Genomic DNA, 22,853 nt, shown 5'->3' on the forward strand with positions numbered 1-22,853 from the left:
TGGCTCACCTCCCGGCTGCCCAGGTACAAGACGAAGCGCCCCTCCTCTGTCCCGTCCTGTCGGCGCTGCCGGCTCCTGGGCTCAGGGTTTTGGATGTAGAACTTGAGGGACGTATAGGCTGCCAAATCCTGCAGGTCACTGGGCATCCGGACCTGCACACCTGAGCTGCCGTTGAACTTCATGGGGACTTTCACCTGGAATGAGAGAAATCCAAACCCACTGCTGCTGCCTCTTGTCACTGCCAGCTCTACCAAATCAAAGCATTCTGGAGCCTTCCCATGAGAAAGTGGCCCTCTTTGGCAGCCCCAGTGCTTTTCTGGATACCCCTCCCCTTTGCATGCTCCCCTCAGGTAAGCCCTCATTGACCCCAAGCCCCTGGCACCCTCTGTGCCCCCTGCCAGGAGCCCACCTTGCTGGCAGCGTTCCTCGCCTGCGTGATGAGCTGCCGGATCCGCACGATGTTCTCTGACACGGTGGCATTCTTGTTCCTCCTGTTCTCCAGGCTGCTCAGTTTCTCCAGCAGCAATGGGATGGTGCTTTCCAGACTGGACACTAGGGTTGGAAAGGAGAAAAGAGGTTTGATGGTTAGTGAAGAAGAAGGGATGCAAAGATCTAGCAGTTTTGAGACAGCCCAGCAGGCTCAGCACTCACCAGATTTCCTGGCATCCTGGACTGCCTGGTTCAGGTCTTCATTTCGAAGGCCTCCATATTGGTCTTTCCACTCATCCAGATTCTTCTTCATGCTGCTCAGGGTATCTTCCACTTTTGCAGCTGTTTCGTTGGCCTCAGCAGCTGCTTCTTTGGCATTCTGGATCATCTCTTTTGTGTCCTCTAGAAAGAAAGGAAAAAAAAGTCTCTAGGATTGCCAGGAACCAGAGCGAAGCATCCTGTGACTTGGGTGTCATAGGGCATGAGGAAGGGAGCAGAGAAAACCAGTCTAGATGTTCCAGGACAAACCTTGGTCTCTGCTCAGCATGTCCTGCACAGACTGGAGCTGGCTCAGAAGCTGCTCCTTCTTCACACGGAGGTCAGCCAGCTTGTCCTTTGCTGTCTGCAGAGTGCCTTTAATAACTTCAATTAAAGAAAGGCATATGTTGGGTGTTGGATGACCTCAGTCCAGACCAGAGGACATCACACCCTGCAAGGAGCCTTGCTTACCTCCGCTGAGTTTTCTCTGCTCTCTCCTCACAGCCTCCTCCAGGTTGCTGCTGTTCCTCTTCAGCTCTTTAGAGATGGCCCCAAGATTTTCTGATATGACACTCTGTAAAACAACCATGCACTGCCTGGGAGTCTGAAGAGGAATCCCAGTGTCCAGCCCGGACTGCACACACAAATGCATGGTGTGAGCTGCTAGGGTGAGATGGGGACAACGGGCAGACCCAGACTCCTAGAGAGCCTGGCCCAAGCTGTAGCAGGACATCTGCCCTCTGGCACAGACCAAAGTGCTCAAGCCTCAGAGAAAAGGGGCAGCAGAGCCCTACATGTGGGTGTGAAAAGCTGGAGATCTGTTGAGAGAGTTTGGCTTTTGCACCTCCCCCCAGCACACACCATCAGAGCCTTGCTGGCTGCCTCATCAGCATCGTGGGCTGCTCGCTCTGCTTTCTTCACAGCTTCAATGATGCTGGCATAGGCGTTGGAGGCATCGATCGCCCGCTGGATAAAACCATCCTGGTTTGTGTCCTGGATAATGCTGCATTGGAAGATGAAGCCATTAAGTCCATGGAGACTGCTCAAGCTGAGCTCTTGCCCATGCCCCTACAGACAAACCCCTTTGGGTTCCTCATCAAAACATGTTCTCCAGGATAAATCTCTGGAGATGGCTGCCCACTGCTTCCCTGCCATGCCATGGGGTTGCACCTCTGCTAGAAGATAGCTTGATAACTGAGAGTCAGGACTCTTGCCTCACCTGGACAGGTTCCTTGCGAGCTCATCCAGGAGCCGGGCATGCTCCTCTGCCTGCTCCACAATGGGGATCTTGCTGCTGGCTGGGGAGAACTTCTTGACCCGTTCAGTGAGGGGCAGCTTTGCCCCATCCAGCAGAGCCGCCAGCTTCTCGTATGCCTAGAAGGACACACGGCACTGCTGAAGGCTGCCACCCCCTCACGCTCTGCCCACGGCAAAGCACCTCCATCACTCACCTCCTTTGCACTCTCCATCTTCTGCAGGAAGTCAGAGATCTGGGCCAGGGAGTCTCTGGCCATCTTCAGGGTCTCCTGCACCAGCGTGTGCTGCTTTTGGAGTTCACGGCTCTTTTGCTAAACACACAGATGCAGGGTTAGGCACCAGCAGGGCTGGGATAAACCCCCCCTGCATCTCTGCATGCCAGAACAGGACCATCTGGTGAAGCTCTACCTGACTCTCCTCCAGGTTGTTGAGGTTCAGGCTGTTCAAGTCCTCTGTCTGCCTGGTTTTGTTCACAGCCTCGTTGAGGGCGTCACGGAGATCCATCAGCTGGGAGCTGTGCTGTGCCAGCCGGTCCCGGATGCTGCCCACCAGGTCCTGGTTGGACTGCCAGCGGGCATGCAGCTCGCTCTTCACCCGGTGCAGCACTGAGGATGGGGAAGATGAGAACTGTTGTGAGAGGGCTCTTCCTGTGCTTGGCTGTGGACAAGCCTGGTTCTGGTCTCTCTTGGCAGGTACCCAAGCCAGACGAGATCATTTTGCCCCCCTCTTTCTGCTTGGACATCATAGAATCTCATCCAAAATTAGCATTAACTCCCAGTACTGGTGAGAGAGGATGACCAGGCATGCTTGAAAGGCTCCAGATGATGGAGAAACCCCACCTGAGACCTGTTCCAGTGCCTGATTACTGCCATTGTGAAAAATTACTTATTTCTACTCAGGGCCAGGGTATAATTGCAGCCTTCAGCTGTTGAACTATGTTCTGCCACTGGCTGTTCAGCAGAAGCACTTGCTCTCCACACTGCCATTATGCCTGGTTATGCATTCAGGCTATGCCCTAGGAGCACAATCCAAGCCCTTGGTTCCTGCAAGGGTTGCCCTCAGGATGGCAGAGCTGCTGAGGGAGGTGGGTTGTTGGTTGTTACTCTGGATCCCTTTTCTGGGACAAAGAACACAAAAAAAAAAAAGGGGTGATTCACTCACATCCACATGTGGTGCATCATGGTACCAGTCACGGTACCTCCTGGTTCTAAGGCTTGTCATTTTTCATCACACAGAACTACCCAGCTAGTAAAATTTGCTCTGAAATTCACTAAAAATGAGGTGACAGAGGGGACCCTAAAACTACTGTAAAACTTGTTGAGGGTCCTGTTCTCTGCACTCCTCAGCAATGACCATGATGTGTAGTGTTCACATGGGCTTCAAGACAGGCTTTGAGGAATGGCTAGACCCAGCAGAATCCATGCAGCCCTGTCCCACACCACTGAGCCAGACTCACATTTCTGAGCCTCCTCACGCTCATGCCTTGCCAGCTCCTCCTGGCTGCCCAGATTCCGCTCCTTCATCTCCCTCAGCATTCTTTCCACCTCAGCCATCTTCTGACGAAACTCCTCAGCGGAGGTGGTGCTGGCATTGGCTGCCCCCAGCCTGGCCATCTGCCGCACCAAGTCTGCAGAGAAATCCAGATCTTGTTAGCACTGACCAACTCAGGTCCTTCACAATGCCCCTAGGGTTCTTCCAGTCTTGCATCACCCTCAACAACAGCCTCCAAGCAGTACTCAGGACCCGACCTGCTTGAGATCACCCAGAGGTATTGCCCCGTTTGTCCCCTTGGCTGTTATGGTATCAGATGCTACATCCTAGATCCAGTCATTTTCTGATTTACTAAATCTTTCCTGAAGCACTAGTCCAGAGTGTCCTGGATTTATGCATTTTAATAACCTTTGTGTAAGTTTAATGTGTTTTTTTTCCAAAGGCCATGCTTAGTCAAACAGCTGGGACCCACAAGCCTGCTCTACCCCAGCAGCCAGAGCTCTGCAGGGATCTCAATTTCATTTGTATGTCCCCTTGTCTTCTCCACAAACTGGTGCTTTTTGAAAGCAAGAGTCTGACATTCCAGCAGGAAAAAATCCTAAAGCACAGACCCTTCTGCACCCACCTGCAATGCCTCTCTGAATGCTCTGGAGATTCAGCAGGAGCTGCTCCCCACTCTGGTGTGTCTCTCTTGTGTGCTGCTCAATCCGGGCTGCTTCTCTTTGAGTCATTGTCATCTACAACAAACAGCACTGGCTTAGCTGAAGCATGAGATTATGGTTTATGTGACCTGTCAGCAGAAAACGTCTTCCCAAAAGGCAAATAAGGTTTGGGAACATGCTGCTTTTGAGGTCCTTGGACCATGTCTCCTCCAACAGCCTGCTGCTGCTCACCTACAATGCATTTAGTGACGATTTATTTAGCACCTTCAGAGAAGGACAAGTAATAAATGCAGCTCCCATGCAGCTGGCTCTGGATCCTGCAACAGTCTTAAGACCAGAGAGGACACCATTGTCCCATGCTCCCAATGAAGGAAAAAAAAAACCCTAGAGCCTGGAGCCAGGCCCACCCGGGTTCTGACCTGGACACAAGCTGAGATGGAGAGCTGCAGTTTGGCTGCCAAGAGCATAGCCACGTGTAGGTGCATGTACACACCATGGCTGTATGTCCATGCAGCTGCCCTGGTACATACAGCAAAGAGAGACTTTTCCCTCCCTCACTGATTAGAAGCAGGCAGATTTTCAATCAAATCAAATCAAATCTTGCTCAGTTTGTAAGTTCTCTGAAGACACAGCTGATGTTTCTTAGACTGTGTCTTGCAAAAGGTGTTGCTGTTTGAGGCCTCCAAGGATTATTACAACAAAAAGGGTTGACTCTTTTGTTGATGGGACCCAGGCTCTCCCTGCCTGTGGTGGGTTTAAAACCATCACACTGCCACAGCATGGACACATCGAGCACAGACGTGGATGTGTGAGTACGTTCCTTCTATGCTGCTTCTAGAAATGACATTTCATTGAATTTATTTTACTGGTTGAAGGTGGAGCTGCCTCATGAGCAAGTAATAAATCAAGAAACAACCATCAAGATCACGAGATGTTTAAGAGCCCTTCAAGTGAGGAATGTAGGTAGTCTAGCTCGAGTGTCTAAGTAAGGGGCTCCAATCCCCAATCCTGGTGCTGGCTGGGCAGGAGATCCATCCTGCCCGAACTAGGCTCCTCACAGCCTTCAAAGCCCTTATTTTAGATAACAGGAGGGACTTGTAGTCTGCTGAAGGAAGATGGAGAAATACTCTACTTTGTGCTGCAGCGCATTCAGGTCCTGTGTGAGGTCCACGTTCTCATCCTCCAGCTCATCAGCCCTTTGCCTGACCTTGTCCATGGCTCTCTTGGACTCACGCAGTTGGTTCTGGAAGAAAAGAGCTGAAATCAGGCCAACAGGCCAGGAAATGCAGGCAGGAAGCGATGCCAAACCTTCCACCTACAGCGATAGTCGCCATGGTGCTGTTGAGACTGTGGAGCCGAGCCCAAGCGATGGAGCTGGCGTTGAGGCTGACCAGCTGGCTGCGGATGGAGGGGAAGGACATCTCGACACCCTGCAGGTCCTCCAGCAGGAGCAGGACACAGCTGTCACACACTGCCAGGGGAACAGAGCGGTCAGCACAGGGCCCTGTGCTGTGACTTCCCTCAGCTCCTTCCCCAGCCTGCAGGACACAGACCTTCACACCTGACGCTGTCTGGGCCGCTGGCCACCGGGATCTCGTTCTGGTGCATGCAGACGTCGCACTGCTTCCCTGTCAGCCCGTTGGAGCAGGTGCACTCCCCAGTGCGGGGGTCACAGGAGCCCCCTCTGCACTCACACTCTGCCGAGTTTAATAACAGGGAAAATGCCTTGTTTTGTGCTGCTGCCACCCCAGGGACAGGGCAAGAGGGCAAGGAGAGGCTTTATTCCAGCTGTGCAACTGCATTTCAGTAACTGAAGGGTGCCTATGAGAAAGCTGGGGAGGGACATTTTACAAGGGCTTGTAGTGATAGGATGAGAGGGAATGGATTGCAGCTTGAGGAGGGTAGATTTAGGCTGGAGACTATAAAGAAATTCTTACAGTGAGGGTGGTGAGACACTGGAACAGGTTGTCCAGGGAGGTTGTGCATGCCCCCTCCCTGGAGGAATTCAAGGCCAGGTTGGACAAGGCCCTGGGCAACCTGGTCTAGTGGAAGATGTCCCTGCCTATAGTGGGGAGGGGTTAGAACTAGATGATCTTTAAGGTCCCTTCCAACCCAAACCATTCTCTGATCCTACGATCTCTTCTTATTTACATTCCACTGCAGGGAGTTTCCCTGTGCAACCCAGCAACAGCACAGGACCAGCGGTTCCCAGCCTTTAATAATTCAGCAAGCAGATGTGCCACCCATGCCCTGTCCCACTGCTCCCCGTGCAGGACCCATCCCCTGGGAAGCAGGACTCACTCCTACAGCCGCTCTGGCTGAAGCCCCAGTAGCCCGGGGCACACTGCTGGCAGCGCGAGCCGCTGACGCCGGGCAGGCAGCTGCACTGCCCTGTCTGTATGTGGCAGCTGCTCCCCACAGCACCGATGTCACAGTCACACCTCCGGCAGCCAGCGCATCCCTCGAAGCCATAGTATCCTTCCTAGAGAAAAGCAGGACAGAAGGTGCCCTGTTCAGTGAGGGGACATGTGTGTCTCGCTCCTGGGGCAGTTTGAGGTGATGTGGGACCCCAGCGTTTTGACCACCACAGAATTCCTATCAACATGGCAAGGAACAAAACTCCTATCAACATGGGGCTGCAACACCTCTCCTATGAGGACAGGCTGAGAGAGTTGGGGTTGTTCAGTCTGGAGAAGAAAAGGTTCTTGGGAGATCTTAGAGCAAGCTTCCAGTACTTAAAGGGGGTCTACAGGAAAGATGGGGAGGGACCCTTATGAGGGAGTGTAGTGATAGGACAAAGGATATTGGTTTTAAACTGAAAGAGGGAAGATTTAGGCTAGATATTAGGGAGAATTTTTCACTGTAAGGATAGTGAAACACTAGCATAGGTTGCTCAGAGATGTTGTGGATGCCCTCTTCTTGGAAGTATTCACAAAAGGCCAGGCTGGATGAGGCTTTGAGCAACCTGGTGCGTGGAGGTGTTCCCACTCATGGCAGGAAGGTTGGAACTAGATAATCTTTAAGGTCCCTTCCAATCTAAACCATTCTATGATTTTACCATGTACGGGCAGATCATGCAAATACAGCCTTAACCACCTGAATGCCAGCACTGCTCTGCTCAAAGGTCTGGGGACAACACACCAAGGCTGACCCTTGTTCCTTCTATCAAGGATGCTGGTGGCCCTCACCTCACAGCGGTCGCAGTGCTGCCCTGTCACTCCAGCCTTGCAGAAGCACTGGCCAGTGCGCGGATGGCACGAGTCAGTCCCACAAGGCGAACAGTTGCACTCTGCCAGGGAAAAATGCACCCAGTTAGAGACTTAAGAGACTCACAAACCTTATTCTCACCAGGGAATCCTATTTCCTCCTATCTATCACAATCAGAGCAAAGACAGAGTCTCTCCCCTCTTGGACTTGCTCCTTATTCTCATGACACCCACCCAGGGCGGACTCTCTTTTGTGAGCAGCTCTTTGGCTGCTGTTCCTCACTGGGAGATGAATGGTGCTGGGAGTGGGCTATGCAAACCCTTGCTCCACGGGGAGCACCAGCACTGCTACTGCAGGAGCTGCTGGGGATGAGACCGTTCCTGCCCAGGTGTGGTTTGGTAGCTCACATTTGGGGGTGAGTTGGAGGCTATGGAGCTGTGATGCTGGAGGGCGTATTTCTGGAGTTGTTTCTTTCCTTGTTACCACCTTCGATGCCTGCAATATGTGTGACTCACTGGGGAAACGCACAGCCTGGCTAAGGCACTAAATCTGTCCCCTGTCAGTCTGTCTATCCTCCTTATGGCCAGGCCTTGCTGCCTGCCCCACTCACGTGTGCAGTTCTTGGCTGTCACCGCGTCCCCGTAGTAGCCAGGGGCGCAGAGCTCGCAGCGGGTGCCGGCCGTGTGATGCATGCAGCCTGTACAGGCGCCTGTCAGGGAGTCACAGCTGCTGAACAGCATGTTGGGATCCGTGTTCCCACTGCAGTCACAGGGCTGGCAGGAGCTGCCAATCACCATGGGGTTGCCATAGTATCCCGGGGCACACCTGGAGAAAGCCAGCAAGTCAAAACAGTCAGTGCATCAGGGGCTCACGTCTGCACTGTGCTTGGGTTGTGCAATTGTAACAGTGAGAGCATCCAGCGCTTGTAACTGCTGCAGCCCTCAGGGATCTCAAAATGCTTTGTGTTTTTGCCTCATGGCACCTCAGAAAGGTGCCTTCAGCACCAATGGCAAGTTAAGGCAGAGCACAGCTAAGGAATCCACCCTCAGTGACACAATTTGTCAGCAGCAGAGACAGCAATGGGCCATCCACAGGCTGAAAAGGACTGAGGGACCTGCCGGAGCTAAGCACACTGGGAGCAAAACCAACCATTTCCTCTGCAGTCTTTACCAGGACAGCTTCTCTTCTGCCACAGCAATGGCTGCATGGGAGTAGTGTGTGTGAGGCCCATGAAGCATGGGTGCCACCAGCCTTACCGCTCACAGTGGGGTCCAGCGTAGCCAGGCTTGCAGAGGCACTGCATGTTGGAGCCCTTGTGGACACAGCCAATGGCAAAACTGAAACGAGAAGGGGTGAACAAGAAGGTGCAGATACTCCTGACATGGTGCCACAGGAGCTCATCTCTTGGTGTGGGCTGTTGGGGCCTTGGGTAAAAGGCCATGGCCGTGGTTTGGGCTGATGGATAACGCTGGAACTGGGACATCTGCCAGGGCCAAGCCAGTGTCCCAGCGTGGCACAGAATGGTTTGCAGTGGTGGCCAAACATGCAATCCCATCCAAGGGTGCTTACTTGTTGGAGGCAACTGAAAGAGGGCAGGGACACCCAACACACTGCAGGGGTTCTTCAGCAGAGGGGTTGCCCACGTAGCCATCCTTGCATCGCTCACAGTGGTCTCCTTCTGTGTTGTGCTGGCAGTTCTGCAAGGAAGAGGCAGGCTGTGGACTCAGCACTGACAGCAAAGTTGTGCTGCACAAGAAATTCCCCACCAGATACATGGATGCTTCAGTTCTTCCTCTTTCCCAGAACTGTCTTGCATTCTAAGCTGACCTGAGTGGGACCACCCCTGGAATGGCACATGCAGCTAATGCTCCAGTTCAGGCATGGTCCTGCCTCAATTAGTGGGTAAGGAGCTTCTGGATCACATGCTGAAGATCCTACAGCTTCAAATTATCCTGCTGCTTCATTGTTCACTTACAAGGCATATCCCAGAGCCTGGCAGGCACTGGTCTGAGTGGCCATTGCAATGACATGGAATGCATTTTCCCAGGAAGAGCCCCTTCGTGTCCCTGTAGTAACCTGGAGCACATTCCTGAGGAGAGAGAATAAGAGAGATCTGAAAACCATCCCAACATTTGGGCAAAGCAAAGAGCCTTATTTAGGTTGCATGACAGAATTCCCACAGGGTTGTACTGATGGAGGAGATTAAAAGCAACAACAAAGATTTTTCAGTGCAGTTTCTTCCTGCTCCTGGTCAATAGGAGGTAACTGGCCAGACCTATTCTTCCAAAGTACCACATGCATTTAATTTAGGTCTGCAACACCTCAGTGATATCCCCATTGTGCCTCTTCCAAGAGAGCAGATGCAGCCAGTGCACATCTCCCAGGTGCACTGTGTTGTAGAGGGAGGGGGAGCTAGGGACAGGCTGGTGTGGGGATTCAGGGAGATGATTTTCCTTCTTCCAGCACAACCTGAGCTTTCATCTGAAGCTCTCAAGGGCCAGCCTAGAAGCTTGTACTCTGACACCACTGCTTTGCATAAACATCTAAACCCCACAGCTACCACCTGCACCAAGCACGGGAGGTGGCCAAGTCCCTAAATGGCAGCTGTTTGACTCCCCTTTTCCTGAAGCAGAACATCCCCTTTCAGCCCTACCTGGCAGGAGTCCCCCTGGTAGTTAGCTGGGCAGAAGCACAGCTCCACGTTGCTGGCACGGATGCCTGTAGCTGTGTTTGTTGCTGTCTCCATGACCACGCGGCGCAGGGACACGGATGAAGAGAGCTGGGAGAAGAGTGCCCGGATCTGCAGCTGTTCCAGGTTTGCCAGCACCATCATGAGCTCCTCTCGAGACACAGGGTTGTGTGTCTCTGTGTGCCTGAAGTTACCCTAGTGAGAGAAGACTGATGTGTTACTGGCAGCAAGCACAGGCACCTGAACATCCAGTCCAGCCATCACTTCCCTGCTATTGGGATGTCTCCCCTTTACACAGGCAGAAGAGCCCCTGCATCTTCACAGCCAGTTCTGCTGCAACAGGCAGCACCTTAAAGACTGAGCTCAAAGCAACAGTCCTTTCTGTCTACAAGCCAGTGTTGTCCCTGGTACACACTTGTGTGTAGAAACTCACCTCCACCAGCTGCAGCTGGCCTTCATGAACCTCCCCTGGGGATGGGTAAGTGCCTTCCAGAAACATGATGCTCATTTGATTTCCCTGGGAAAAGCAAGCAAGGTGTCAGTCTCCACCTCATCCTGATGCTGCATTAGCAGGGGATGACAGGGAATTTCTTGGGATGCACCTTCAGGATCACATCTGGGCGAGACTCCATGGGAATGAAGACATCGCCCCTCCGTGGGTTGGAGTGCAGCTCATAGCGCAGGTGTCCACCATAGGAGGAAACCTAAGGGAGAGACAAACTGCACATGTTGCTGCAGGTCCTCAGCACTGAGATGAGTCAGAACTGTCCATGATCAACTGCAGCATGCATGAGCAATGCCTGCATGTCGGTGGGCATGCTGCTGGCACACATGCTGAGGAGGGGTGGTAAAGGATGGGCAATCATGCGCATCCTGATCCAGCTGCCATGGTGCTCTTACCTGGTCCCCAAGGTAGGAGCTAGGTGCAACCCAGTAGAGCTCCTGGTAGGCATCTGGGAGGTTCTTGAGATCAGCGTGGATGAGCTGCTCCCGCAGGTTCAGGGTTGTTGGCACTTCCTGGCGGTCACTGCTCAACAGGAGCCACCCACTCATGTAACTGAACTGTGAGGGAAGAGGAACCACAGATCTGCTGCTGGAGCTACAGAATGTATTTCGTTGCTGGTGCTCCAGAAGAGCAAGTCCCAGAGCAACAGAAAGGATGACAGGAGGCTCACAACATTACATTGAAAAAAAAAAGCTGAGCACCCCATCTGTCAGGGTGCCCCCACACTCTTGATTTTCCACCCTACAAGACCCAAGAGACCAGGAAAAGGAGCTGAAACTAGGAGATGGGCACAGGAAGATCACATTCCTTACAGCATGTCTTCCAGTGGGGTAGGAGTAATGGAGGACAGGTGGACAGGAACACAACTGAACTGCAGGGTCTGGTGCTCCTTGGCCCCTCTCACCTCAGCTCGGTGCTTCTCAGAACTGCGGCAGCGGTCGGTCGCACCAAAGCAGAAACACTTGGTGCAGCCCTTGGGGTTGCTGGCATCCAGAGAAAATGTCCCCAGGCGGCACTGGTCACACCTCGGGCCCTCCACATTTTCCTGGAAGACAAGCAAAGCTCAGTAGGGTCAGCAAAACTCAACAGGGTCAGCAGCTTCTCAGAAGGCTTTAAGTGGAGCGTGTGAGTGATCAAAGCACAATAATGTGATGCAGGAAGATGATTAAGCAGTCCCTGAACAGGTTTGTCTGCACAGCACCCTTCAAACATTAAATTCACCTGCAGAAAGCACTTTTGGGCCCTGCAATGGGGCTGCAGCAGGCATCTCAGCAGCAGTTTGAGTTACTTTGCTGTCACGCAGGAGTCAACAAGGCTGACAGCTGTACCTGTAACAGGCTCTGATATGGGGCTGGACCCAGACTGCTCTCATCTTCCCAGTGACAGCACAAAGAGTAAGCTTTCACGGCTGGGAAAGATGGGAAGTAGGAATCTTTCAGGTCGTTCTGGACCCACCACCATGTAGGGGAGGCTGGCTGCAGCTCAGGCACAGAATCACACAGAATCCCAGCATGGTGGGATTGGAAGAGACCTCTGGAGATTATCTAATCTAAGCCTGCTGCTAAAGCAGGGTCATCCAGAGCAGGTTGCCCAGGATCACAATGTCTAGGTGAGTCTGGAATCTCTCCAGAGAAGGAGACCCTCTGGGCAGCCTGCTCCAGGGCTCCAGCACCCTCACACCAAAGAAGTCTTCCCTTTAGGCCCTTACACAGGCACTGTCCCTCTCCAGCCCTGCTCCCTCCCCAGCACACCAGCCCCCCACACTCACAGCCAGAGAAGGAGAGTGAAGCCAAGGAGAAAGGCACCACATGAAGACATTGCAGGACTGACCTTGCAGTGACACTGCCCTGTGACAGGGTCACACACGCTCGCCTCAGTGCCAGCCTGGTGGCAGTCACACCGCCGGCAGTTGGGGTAGTGATAGTAGCCAGGGGCACAGAGGTCACACTGTCGCCCAATGATATTGGGCTTGCACCTGGATGGGAGACACCAGAGCCCCAGCATTAGGAACCTTCTGCCTTGTGCTGCTGTGTGAGGAGCAGCTGGGCTGTCAGAGCTTCACCCACGCTGGCACTGACACAATGCTGATGAGGATTTCCCCACCCTGCATCCTTTCCCCCTGCAGCCTGCCCACATGTCCCATCACTCCAGCAGGGAGCAGGATGGTGCCAGGACAGGGCTCACCTGCACTGCCCACTGTCCACGTCACAGCCTGGCTCAGTCAGCTCCTGCACGCCAGGCCGGGAGCAGTTGCAGTCCTCGCAGCCGATGAGGGGGTGGCAGCCGAAGGTCTGGGGCTCACAGATGACACACTCTGGCTTCAGGGTGTGTGGAGGGCAGATGCACTGCCCTGTCACCTCGTCACACAGACGTGTCCCACAGTCACAGGCTGCAAGAGGCAGAAAGGGGCTGTGTTTGGGAGAGTGAGAACCAGGCAGGCCAAGGCAAGCACGAGAGAACAGATGCAGAGCTCAACTTGCATGTGTTCATGTAAGTGGAGCCATTACAGGGCTGGGACATGCAGCCACGTCCCCAGTGAGCTGCAGCCCTGTGAGAGGCAAACCAGCAAGTGCTGGGAAAGCAGAGCAGGAGACAGCACAACTCACGCCTACAGTTGGGGAAGCCCCAGTAGCCGGTGGCACAGCGGGAGCACTCCCGCCCGATGACGTTGGACTTGCAGGGGCACTGCCCACCGAAGGGCTCACACTGGCTGCCCCGTGCCCCTGCCTCGTGGCACCGGCAGGGCTGTGCCCCGTTGTTGTAGAAGAGGGAGAGTGAGATGGCAGAGTCGCGGCAGAACCTCGACGATGTGCTGGGGCTGCAGGAGAAGGCAGGAGGAGTCACTGTGCTGCACACCCCCACTGCTTCCCCACCACCCCAAAACCCAGCAGGATCTCCTGCAGCAAAGAGTACTGACTTAGTGGGAGGGAGAGCCCCAAGACACTGAGATTCCCCAAATATCCACAAGTTTGGACACTAGATAAGGAAAGCCTTAACCAGATCCCTCCCCTACCACACGAGGGGAATGGGGTTTTGCTCTCTGAGGAATGTGCACCCTGCCGACAGCAGAGCAGCCACCCAAAGCTAAGGGCCTCACTTGATGTAGAAGCTGTTGATGCCACAGCTGCTGATGAAATCATAGGACTTATCCAGGGCCTCCTCCTGCAGGTACTGAGAGCTATAGCTGTCCTCAGGCACCACAAGGATGTAATCCTGCAAAGTAAGGACAAGATGGGTGAGCCGTGGTCCTTAGCTGAGCCAGACATGCACAGTCCAAAATGAGCTCACTCAAAAGTCCAAATGCACCCTCAGGTCCTCAACAACTCATCCCTTACAGAACATAGTCCTATCCCAGTACTGCTCAAGTACTGGAAAGACATGGGGCCACCTCTCCACGGGGGTCTGTCCATCAGGGCCCATCTAAATCTAATGCTCCATGTGGGCATTCTTCATATGAGTATTTACTCCGAATTCACTGGAGTAAGAATAGGCAGAATCCCCCAAAAGGGCACCACTACCTGTGCCTCAGCAGAGCAGCAGACAGTCACTGTCATCTTAAACTTCTAGACTTGAAGGTACACAGCTTCCAGTTCTGTCTTTTAGCCATTTATCCAAATTTTGGTTAATCTAGTCCTGTTGCCTGAGGATAACAAGGGCTAACTGCTTCCATGACAAGACCTGCCTGGACAAATAATGCTATGCAGGTGCAAAATATTGCTGGGGTAGGAGCAAGGCTTATTCTGGAATATCACAAGTTATGTGTGCAAAGCAAGAGCTTCAATTTCTGCCTTGTTCTGGTATCAAAACTACATAGTGCGGGGTATCTATCAGACACAGATGCTGTCTTTGAAAAGTCTGTCCTCAATTCTTCACCACGAAGGTTGGAGACTGCAGCTTTCTAGGGTCGTTCAGAAACTGAGTGCTGCCAGGAAACATTCCCGTGGTCACACAGTGAGAAAAATCCAAAGACAAACTCCAGCCCTGCTGGAGCCTGGTCCAGCATGACCTGGGAGCTTCCCAGAGAGAGGCTCACCAGCCACAGCTGCTTGCCCTCTGGCACTCGAACAACCACAGTCAGATCATTATCTGTAACATCCAGGACGATCTGGTCCTCAGAAACCACCAGGCTCCGGCACCCATAGCCATGTGGGCAGAACTTAGCATTGGTCTGACCTGAAAAGACAACAAATGTGTTGGTCCCACACTTCCCCTGCAGTCCCCATCACAGCCTCCCAGTTTGGAAGAGACGAGGCAGTCTCACTTCCATCTTTATGATCCTCGAAGGACCCACACTTATCCTCTAGCACAGAAAACTTCACAGGGCTTCTGCCTAGCAGCAGCTTCCCCAGATTTCCGTTCTCCTCACCTTGCCAGATGCGCCCACCGTTGATTAACACCTCCACGGGGAAGGTGGGGTGCTGGGGCTGGTAGTAGTGTAGGATGAAAGCATAGCGTCCCAGGGTCTGCACCCGGCTGTTAAACACCACAGCAGCCTGACCCAACACAAGAGAACAAAGGCACAAACCCCCATGTCAGATCTCTGCACTCACAGCCAGGATAGTTTCTCATTGCTGCACAAATTTCTGCTCTTGTTGCACAACTGTCAGCTCTTGAGGCTTTCGGTGAATCAAGGCCCTATATCCCCATGCTCCCTCCCCAGATGGTGTCACCTACAAAGCTTTTCCTGAGATCCCAGAGAACCAAGCAGGGTTGGATGGAGCTAAGACAGGGGAGTCCATGGGAAACTACAGGTTCAGGAACAAGTTTAAAGTCCCGATTCAATTCTGAAAACACTAATTGCTAATGTTAGTCAACACAGGAAGAAAAGCCCCTGCCCCAGGAGTCCAGTGTCACAGCACAAGCAAACCAGCCCAACAGACACCTGTGCCACTACCTGTGGTGGTTGCAGGAGGATGAGCTCTGCAGTGGGGTCCATTGCTGTGGGAGGTCGAGGTGCAGGCTCCAATGGGATCCCAGAAGGAGCCACATGAACAGCCTGAGCCAGGGGGACGTCAGGGGTGATGGGTAGGGCCTGCCCCCCCTCCAAAACAATGGACTGAGAAAGCTTCAGGAATCTTGAGGGAACACAGGAGCTGCTGCAGAACAAGGAGAAAACAGGATGTAAAGATCTCTGACGAGGAACAAGAGAGGCCACGAGGTCCTGACAGGAGAAACGTGCCCTGTAACATCTGGCAGGTTATGAAGTTGAAATATGCCTGCTGAGGGAGAGCTTCCTACCAGGACCGCTGGGGCACTGGGACATGGCTCAGCAGGAAGAACAGAAGCCTTGCACAGGCTGATTACTGGGCAAATATTTATTCAAAATAGTGTCAAAAATTTAGATACAGCAAGTGCCTCTTGCTATATGTCAGCAAGCATAGGAAAGCCTGTTCAGGATGACACTTGAGTGTTTGCCATAGGAGACGGCAGGGTGTTCAGATAAAGGACCAGCAGCCCTACTTCCAGTCCTTACTGGTCCCACTGCTGCCTGCTCAGTGGACATGGCCAAGGTGCTCTACCTCAGCCAGGGATTTCTTTCTACTGTCTCAACAACTGAAAAGGCTTCACAGCTGAGGGAAGTGGGGAAAGCAATTGCTTTTGGAAACAGCCACATTCATGCTAAAACCCCAAGGGACCTGAGACTTCTTACCCATTGGATGAGAATGTCCCATGGACACTGATGCAATGCACCTTTGGCTCGATGAACTCCATGGTGAACTGTGCAGCAGGTATGAGGTACACTTTGTGCTGCCAGATGGGAAAGAGACACCTGGTTACATCACAGCATCTGCCACTGGGAGCCTGCCAGTCCTTTTATTGTGCGCACCAGCCATCAGGGTGACACCTCCTTATCAGATGCTTCAGCTAATGCATGGTAGGTTACACCTCTGTTCACTGCCATTTTCCTCCTTGGCACTAGCTCAAAGTCATTTAGGAGCTCCATATATTTTTGTGATTCTTCTGTGTTGGCTAAGTAACTGTGAAAGCCTTCAAGATTAAGTGCCATGCTAGGGAAGGGCTCCCTCTGTAAAGAGCAGCTTCTTCACTCAATCTCCTCCCAAATCCCAGTCCCACAATCAGCTTCAAAACACACCACTGGCCATGTTCTCCTCCTTGGACCACTCACGGCAGACTAAGATCTAGTATCCACTCCAGGGTCTAGAAAACCCTTTTACAGGCTAGGCACCACTCCTGCCTCTCCTTGCAACCCACCAACAGAGCTGCCTTTGCAGGGAGTCTTACCAGGAGGAAGTCAGCCAGATCAGAGGTGAAGCGAATGGTGGCCTCTGAGTTGAGCTCAAAAGTCGCCATGCGGCTCTGGGAATCCACAGCAATCCCTCGACAAAGGAAGCTGTAGGAGAAACACAGATCTTGAAGCCAGCCTTGAGCTGGGTCATGACCCATTTCTTGTCCTGCCAGCTAAATGTCCTGAAGGTATTTATACAAAGTCCCTGAAAATCTTTTGATTCCTTTTCTGGCAAGTCATAAGAGTGAAGCTTCCCAAGGACACCTCAGACATTTGTTTCCTATTGTGAAGGTTGCAGTCTGAAGTCTAGATGTGTCTACAGCAAGGACAGGGTTTGACCTGCACCAACAGCTTCAATCAATCTGCCAATCTGCCCCTAAGCCATTCCCTAAATCAAGGCCCTTACCAATATGCCCTGCTGTAAATGGAAGCAAAGATGATCTCCTGGCAGAGGCGTTAGAGGGCACGTTGGCACAGGTACACATTTCCTACTGAAAGTCCTGTCCAGCTAGAACAAGTTTGGACACACATAGCTTCCATGTACAACACCGAGGCACTTCTTTGTTAATGTGATAAAGAAGAAAGAACTCAGATGGTGAGGCCTGTCTGTGCCATGTTAGAAGACGACCAAACTCCTTCTCCATCTCAGAGATGACCCTACCTGTAGACACATGGGTAGAAGACGAATGTGGCCTGCTGCAGGGCTAAGTGTGGTGAGCTCACAGCAATGCCCACTGTCTGCAAAGCATTGGTGTTGGCATACTCCACCACTAGCATGTATTTTCCAGGCTGGGCAACAGGCAGGGACAGTTGGACTTCCACCTAGAGAACAAAGAGATGACCGAGTAAGGGTTTCCTGTCCCAGTCCCCAAGGTGAGTGTGTGCAGGATGCCTGTGCTATAAGCCAGCCTCCTCCAGAGCTGAGGGGACAACAGGATGAGTCTTATCATGTCCCTGCAAGCCCTTAGCATGTGAGACACTGCTCTGGATGCCTTCAACAACAGGGCACACAAGTACAGAGCTGCAAGACTGATGGGGCAGCAGTGGGGTAGGTGCACATGGGTGCAAAGCCCTCTGGGAACCTGCTTGGCGTATGTAAAGCTCCAGACCCCAGCAGAGGGATGAGTAGTACCACAGTCCCCATGTGAGGGGGTGAAATCCAAGTTCCACTCACATCACTGCCACTGCAAGTCGCCATCCAGGGGTGGGAGGGGGTGAGCTGCTCCGTGGGACACATTCTGGGTAACCGGTTGTCCAGCCTGCACACGGCGTCCACCCCTGATGCAGCAGGGAAGCCATCTACAGACAGGTACTTGTACAAGAGGCAGCTACAAACAGCAAGAAAGAAATGGCAAAGCATGGTTGTTACATGATCATTGTCAAGAGCACCCAATGCAGTCTGATCCCAGCAAGACCTGCAAAAGGCTTTAGTCCAACAAGAAGGCTTCACTGCCCACGGAGCATCTCTGCGTAATACAGAGCAAGAGACTCTGCATTACAGGGCCCACAATGGCACTAACAACAAAAAGCTTCTCCCCTTGCAAAGTGATTTATCCATTGCTAGGCAATGAGGGCTTAAGTAGGTCTCACACAGTGCAAAGACATGGAGATCCTTACTTCTGGGTGGCTTGTTCTGGGGCTGGTTGGTAGGTACATGGCTCTGTGACCTTTAGCTGCAGTATTGGAGCTTCATAGTATGAGCTGGGTAGCAAAACCAGATAGTCCTAGGAGGAGAGATGGGAGAGTTGGTTACATTTGGGATACTTGTCCCCAGGGAGCTGCTGAAGTTCCCTGTGATGGATGGAGCACAAGGGCTGGTCCTTACCAGCAGCACACCCTCTGCTTCAACAACCAGAGACCAGGTGTTGGGGTTGAGTACGAAGGGCTCCCCAAAGCTGTTCTGAGGGACGGTGACAAAGGCTGGCTCCGTGCTGGGAGCAAAGACAATCTGCTTGGTCTGCTCTGTACCTGGAGTGGGAGGGATGAGAGGCTGTGAAGGGACTGAGATAGAAAACCTAGGGCTGCAAACAAGAAGCTATGTGGCACAGCGAGAGTCCCAGGCTCCTGCTTTCGTGGTGTTGCTGTGGCAGGTGCACCACAATTCCACACTGTCTTGTAGCAGAGACGTCCACTCTAAGTCTGCTTAGTAACTTAATGGGAGAAAAAAACACCATAAATCACTGCAATCCTTAATGCTGGTCCACAGCTCTCAGTGTGCTCTGCATCCCCAGGCTGCAAAGCACAGAGTATTCCATGCCAAGGAGCGTTTTTCCAGCTAGAGAAGGAAGGAATTAATCAATGAAGAATTATTCTGAGACAGACAAAAAGAATTGCCAAAATTCATTCTTCCTCAGGGATATTGACCCCAGCTCTACAGGTGAGACACCCGCCTTCTGGCAAACTCTCAGACCCCCAAGCTGTGCTCCTGTCTTTCCTGCCAGCCACAGACTCTGCACCCAAGACTTGGACATTAATTTTAACTGACAGGTCAGGATGGGTTTAAGGCTGCTGTTGAACAGTTCCTTGGCTCAGCTGACAGTCCCATAACCTTTTGAATTCGTTAGCTTTGGCTGCAGTAATGACACAGCACCTAGGAGCAGACTGTCTGCCTGTCCAGCAGTCTCAGGAGCATTGTGAAGAGCACAGGTGACAGGGATTCACTGAGTACAGCTGCACGGCGAGCAGATGAGATGCAGAAGGAAGTGGGGAATGTGGCACACTGACACATCTTGGTGTGGACATTGAGACACAATGCAAAGGGCCAGAAGCTAAAGCAAAGGGCTTTGCTACTGCTGGGATGGGTCAGTCCCTTCCCACGTGTGCAAGCTCTGCGACATGCCTGGCAACAGCTGAGGCCAAGCCCTTGCCTTCTCAGATGAGAAGCAGAGGTGAGGATGCAAGGAATGAAGAGATTTCCCTCAGCAGGCAGCAGAGTAGTTTTCTTGACAAGCTGAAGTTTCGCATCCTTTTGAGACAATGCACAACTCAGATGGCTTCTGGAGGTGGGGTGGGAGAAACTGGTTGGCAAATCATATACTTGGAAAAGGCTTCCCTTTTTGCAAGCCACATCTTCCAACTTATCTTCTTTCCAGGCTGCTGCTTCTGTACCATGTGAAGCCCATTCCACCCAGGCAGAAGGTGACTCAAAATTTCTGGAGCAGATCTGGCCTGCCAAAGAAGCTGCTCTCCCAGATCCCACTGCTGGTGCATCAGTCTGGCAGCTTGTCTGCAGCACTAGAAATATCAAATGTTGTTTCTGTGCCAGGAGGGAAGCACACTGTAAGGCAAATAAGCTCTGCTGCTGGACTGGACAGATTAAATACTTCTGACCTGTTTTTCCATAATATGACAGGCTATAGAAACAACCAGGTATTTTTTCACCTCAGAAAAAGAAAATTAGAAAAACAGTATCTTGGGATTTCAAACCCTGTAGATCACATCAAAGACAAAACACCTTCTATGTCAATTTGAGACAGAGAAGGGAACATTGCACAGTGATTCGGTAGCTGGTGTCAATGGCCTTGTGCTGGAGGAAGAACTTCAACAGGACAATGTGGCTGTAGCATCAGAGGGGGTAAAATCAATCAGCCAACCATGCCCTGGAGCACTTGCAGGCCTGTCTGAATGCAGTCTTGCTCATACTAATCCCCAGAATATTTACTGTTCAGGTCTCCAGGCTTGCTCAGTCATCTTTCAGTGGCTCTTCTTCTTCTCCAGCAGCTCATGACTTGATGAGAAGAAATCACACCAGAGCGCAGTGTCTGTTAACACCTGCAAGTCCACACCACTTCCAAACCCCACACTCCAAGTGAAGGCAGCAGCCTGTTTTAGGAGCAGCACAAGGCAAGGCTAAGACTGCCAAAATCAAACCATGTTCAGCTGCCAAAGTCTGGATCCAATTCCCAGCACATGGCCTGCTCTGGTTTTTACAGAAACAGCTCATTTCTGCCTGGAGCACCGGGGTGATCTTGTTCCATGTTGGAAAGGCTGTATTGGATCATACAGCAGCCTTGTCTCACACCAGCCTGGCTGGTAACAGTCCTCAGTGTGCAGCCCCAGGACAGGCAAACTTGCTGCTGCTTTGTTAAGTACAGGGGCGCTGCAAACTCAAACCAGCCTTTCAATTGGAAGGGCAGGACTAACAGATAATAGCCATATGGAATTGTCTTCTGGAAAGGATGATGCAGAAGGTTGCCTGGGATGGGGAGGAGGTGGCGATGGTGCAGGGGAGCAGAGCAGGCTGGGATCCTTACCTCTCCTTCGTGGCTGATAAGCTGTAATTTTGCCATACACAGTGGCCCCTCCTGAATTAATATACCTCAGGATGACATGGAACAGATAGAGCTCTGCCTCCTTCACGTCTACAGTGACTCTGATTTTATTCTGCAAAAAGCAAAAGAGCACACGGGGCACACGTCACTGGGGCCAGCTCCTGGCCCCTCGCCCGCTCTGCGGGACAGCCTTACCCTCCTGCCTGCCTGCCTGCCTGCCTACCTTCCCCCTCCCTTGCCAGCCCCTGGCATGGCGCTGGTCAGCCACCTGAGATGGACACACTTGGATGGGCACACTGGGATGGGCACACCTGGGGTGTGAGAAGGCCCAGAGGAGCAGTGCTGCAGTGTGGGATGCTCTGAGTTAGTCCAGAAGTGAAAAATGCACTTACAGTTGCCACAAACATTAAACTTTCCTTCCTCAACGACCGAGACCCTCCCTTCCACACTGGCAGGCCCCCGGCTGACGTAGCGGAAGACGAGGCGGAAGAGGTCGGGGGAGGTCACATTGAGAGTCACCACTACCTTGGGCTGGTGGGAGAGAGAAAGGGGAGAGAAGCAGAGCACACCTTCAATTACCTCCACCGCCCACAGCTAGCAGCCCAAGCGCAGCCGCTCGGCTCACTGCTCCCAAAGCAACATGCCGCAGAGCAAGGAGGAGACAAGCACAGCCATGGCACGGGCACCCTGTGACACCGTCCCTTCTGGGGACAGCCACTGAGGGAGCAACCTGCCTGAGGGAAGGGAGTGGAAAGGCTCTGCCCACATCTGGGAGATGCCCTGGCATATCAGGGTGGTTGGGCTATCCCTGGGGTACATGCCATGCAAAGCTATTAGGAAGCTCTCACTTTTGTTACTGGCATGTTGCCTTTGGGCTTTGTGCTGTTACCAGCCAACAGGTACCAAAAGACCTGCTCTTGTGTTTCTGGGGCTCTGCCCAGATGCCTACAGAGGAGCCTGCAAACTGAGCTGGTGCCTCATCCTCGCTAACCTGCAATACTAAGGACTAGTGGTACTAAGGAAGAGTGCCACTGATGGCTGCCTCAGTGCTCTACCTGCCTGGAAGATGGTCAGGAAGACTCCAGTTAAGCAGATGTTTAAGTCCATTTCAAAGAGATCTAAACATCTGCTTAATCACCCTCCTGCCTACAGGGCAAAGCTGGAGTCTAGAGAGACTAGAGAGACTCCTAAAGAGGGCTCTGTGTCCCTCAAAGCTCCAGTGACACACCATCTTCCCACTGGAATACAAACTAGAAGGATCTTGCAAAGAGCAAACCACGGGTGAGACCTGCCAGCAGTAAGCCATGTGCTAAGCTTGTCTAACAAGGACTATTCCTATTTCAAAGCCAACACTGGATGAAACCAAAAGCCATAAGCTTGAGCATGACCTCCACCCTATAGTTTTAAGGCTGGGGTCCTCTCAAGACAGCCCACACAAGTTCTTTGCTTAGCTACTATGTAAAAAGGCCATGGGAAAAGACTGAAACATTAGGCCCCTCTGTTACTTCACCTAAGCATGAAAAAAGTGAAGAAAATTGAAAATACACACACCAGGATAAGGAACATCTTACAGGGGACAAGACTGTCAGAGAATCGCTGCCCTCACCCCATCCCCAAACACACACACAACACTTCTGCTGGGGCCATGCAGAGGAAGCATCTACCAAGGAGAAAAAAGGCTCAACACATGAAACAGCTTCACTTCTAGGGCTTAGACAACTGCAGCTTAGTGTCAACCACGGTTACAGCAAACCATCTAACAGCAAGAGCAGAGAAGGTCCAAGCTGAACATGGCAGCTGAGGAAAAGGGAGGGAAGGTTACGCAGAGAGTTGCAGG

General features: G+C 52.4%; 1 protein-coding gene across 1 annotated transcript in view; it reads right to left on the reverse strand.

Annotated features, from left to right (window-relative positions):
* LAMA5 (laminin subunit alpha 5) overlaps positions 1-22,853 on the reverse strand; it is a 93,327-nt gene that overhangs the window by 6,991 nt on the left and 63,483 nt on the right. The window contains exons 23-61 of the mRNA XM_054392069.1: positions 21,409-21,547; positions 18,571-18,713; positions 18,363-18,469; positions 17,920-18,073; positions 17,407-17,567; positions 16,742-16,850; positions 16,149-16,246; positions 15,393-15,594; positions 14,865-14,991; positions 14,532-14,671; positions 13,596-13,711; positions 13,105-13,316; positions 12,683-12,887; positions 12,329-12,473; positions 11,403-11,543; positions 10,894-11,055; positions 10,596-10,697; positions 10,427-10,510; positions 9,958-10,188; positions 9,280-9,393; positions 8,874-9,001; positions 8,561-8,641; positions 7,915-8,129; positions 7,286-7,386; positions 6,399-6,579; positions 5,651-5,794; positions 5,417-5,568; positions 5,230-5,340; positions 4,061-4,172; positions 3,401-3,571; positions 2,353-2,549; positions 2,139-2,255; positions 1,907-2,061; positions 1,549-1,690; positions 1,159-1,261; positions 958-1,071; positions 652-831; positions 410-552; positions 9-194 (exon numbers count right to left, since the gene is read on the reverse strand). Of these exons, the coding sequence (XP_054248044.1) occupies positions 9-194; positions 410-552; positions 652-831; positions 958-1,071; positions 1,159-1,261; positions 1,549-1,690; positions 1,907-2,061; positions 2,139-2,255; positions 2,353-2,549; positions 3,401-3,571; positions 4,061-4,172; positions 5,230-5,340; positions 5,417-5,568; positions 5,651-5,794; positions 6,399-6,579; positions 7,286-7,386; positions 7,915-8,129; positions 8,561-8,641; positions 8,874-9,001; positions 9,280-9,393; positions 9,958-10,188; positions 10,427-10,510; positions 10,596-10,697; positions 10,894-11,055; positions 11,403-11,543; positions 12,329-12,473; positions 12,683-12,887; positions 13,105-13,316; positions 13,596-13,711; positions 14,532-14,671; positions 14,865-14,991; positions 15,393-15,594; positions 16,149-16,246; positions 16,742-16,850; positions 17,407-17,567; positions 17,920-18,073; positions 18,363-18,469; positions 18,571-18,713; positions 21,409-21,547 (5,625 nt within the window). The remainder of the gene's footprint in view (positions 1-8; positions 195-409; positions 553-651; positions 832-957; positions 1,072-1,158; positions 1,262-1,548; positions 1,691-1,906; positions 2,062-2,138; positions 2,256-2,352; positions 2,550-3,400; positions 3,572-4,060; positions 4,173-5,229; positions 5,341-5,416; positions 5,569-5,650; positions 5,795-6,398; positions 6,580-7,285; positions 7,387-7,914; positions 8,130-8,560; positions 8,642-8,873; positions 9,002-9,279; positions 9,394-9,957; positions 10,189-10,426; positions 10,511-10,595; positions 10,698-10,893; positions 11,056-11,402; positions 11,544-12,328; positions 12,474-12,682; positions 12,888-13,104; positions 13,317-13,595; positions 13,712-14,531; positions 14,672-14,864; positions 14,992-15,392; positions 15,595-16,148; positions 16,247-16,741; positions 16,851-17,406; positions 17,568-17,919; positions 18,074-18,362; positions 18,470-18,570; positions 18,714-21,408; positions 21,548-22,853) is intronic.

The sequence above is a fragment of the Indicator indicator genome, chromosome 24 (assembly GCF_027791375.1).
Source record: "Indicator indicator isolate 239-I01 chromosome 24, UM_Iind_1.1, whole genome shotgun sequence".
NCBI classification, from domain to species: domain Eukaryota; kingdom Metazoa; phylum Chordata; class Aves; order Piciformes; family Indicatoridae; genus Indicator; species Indicator indicator.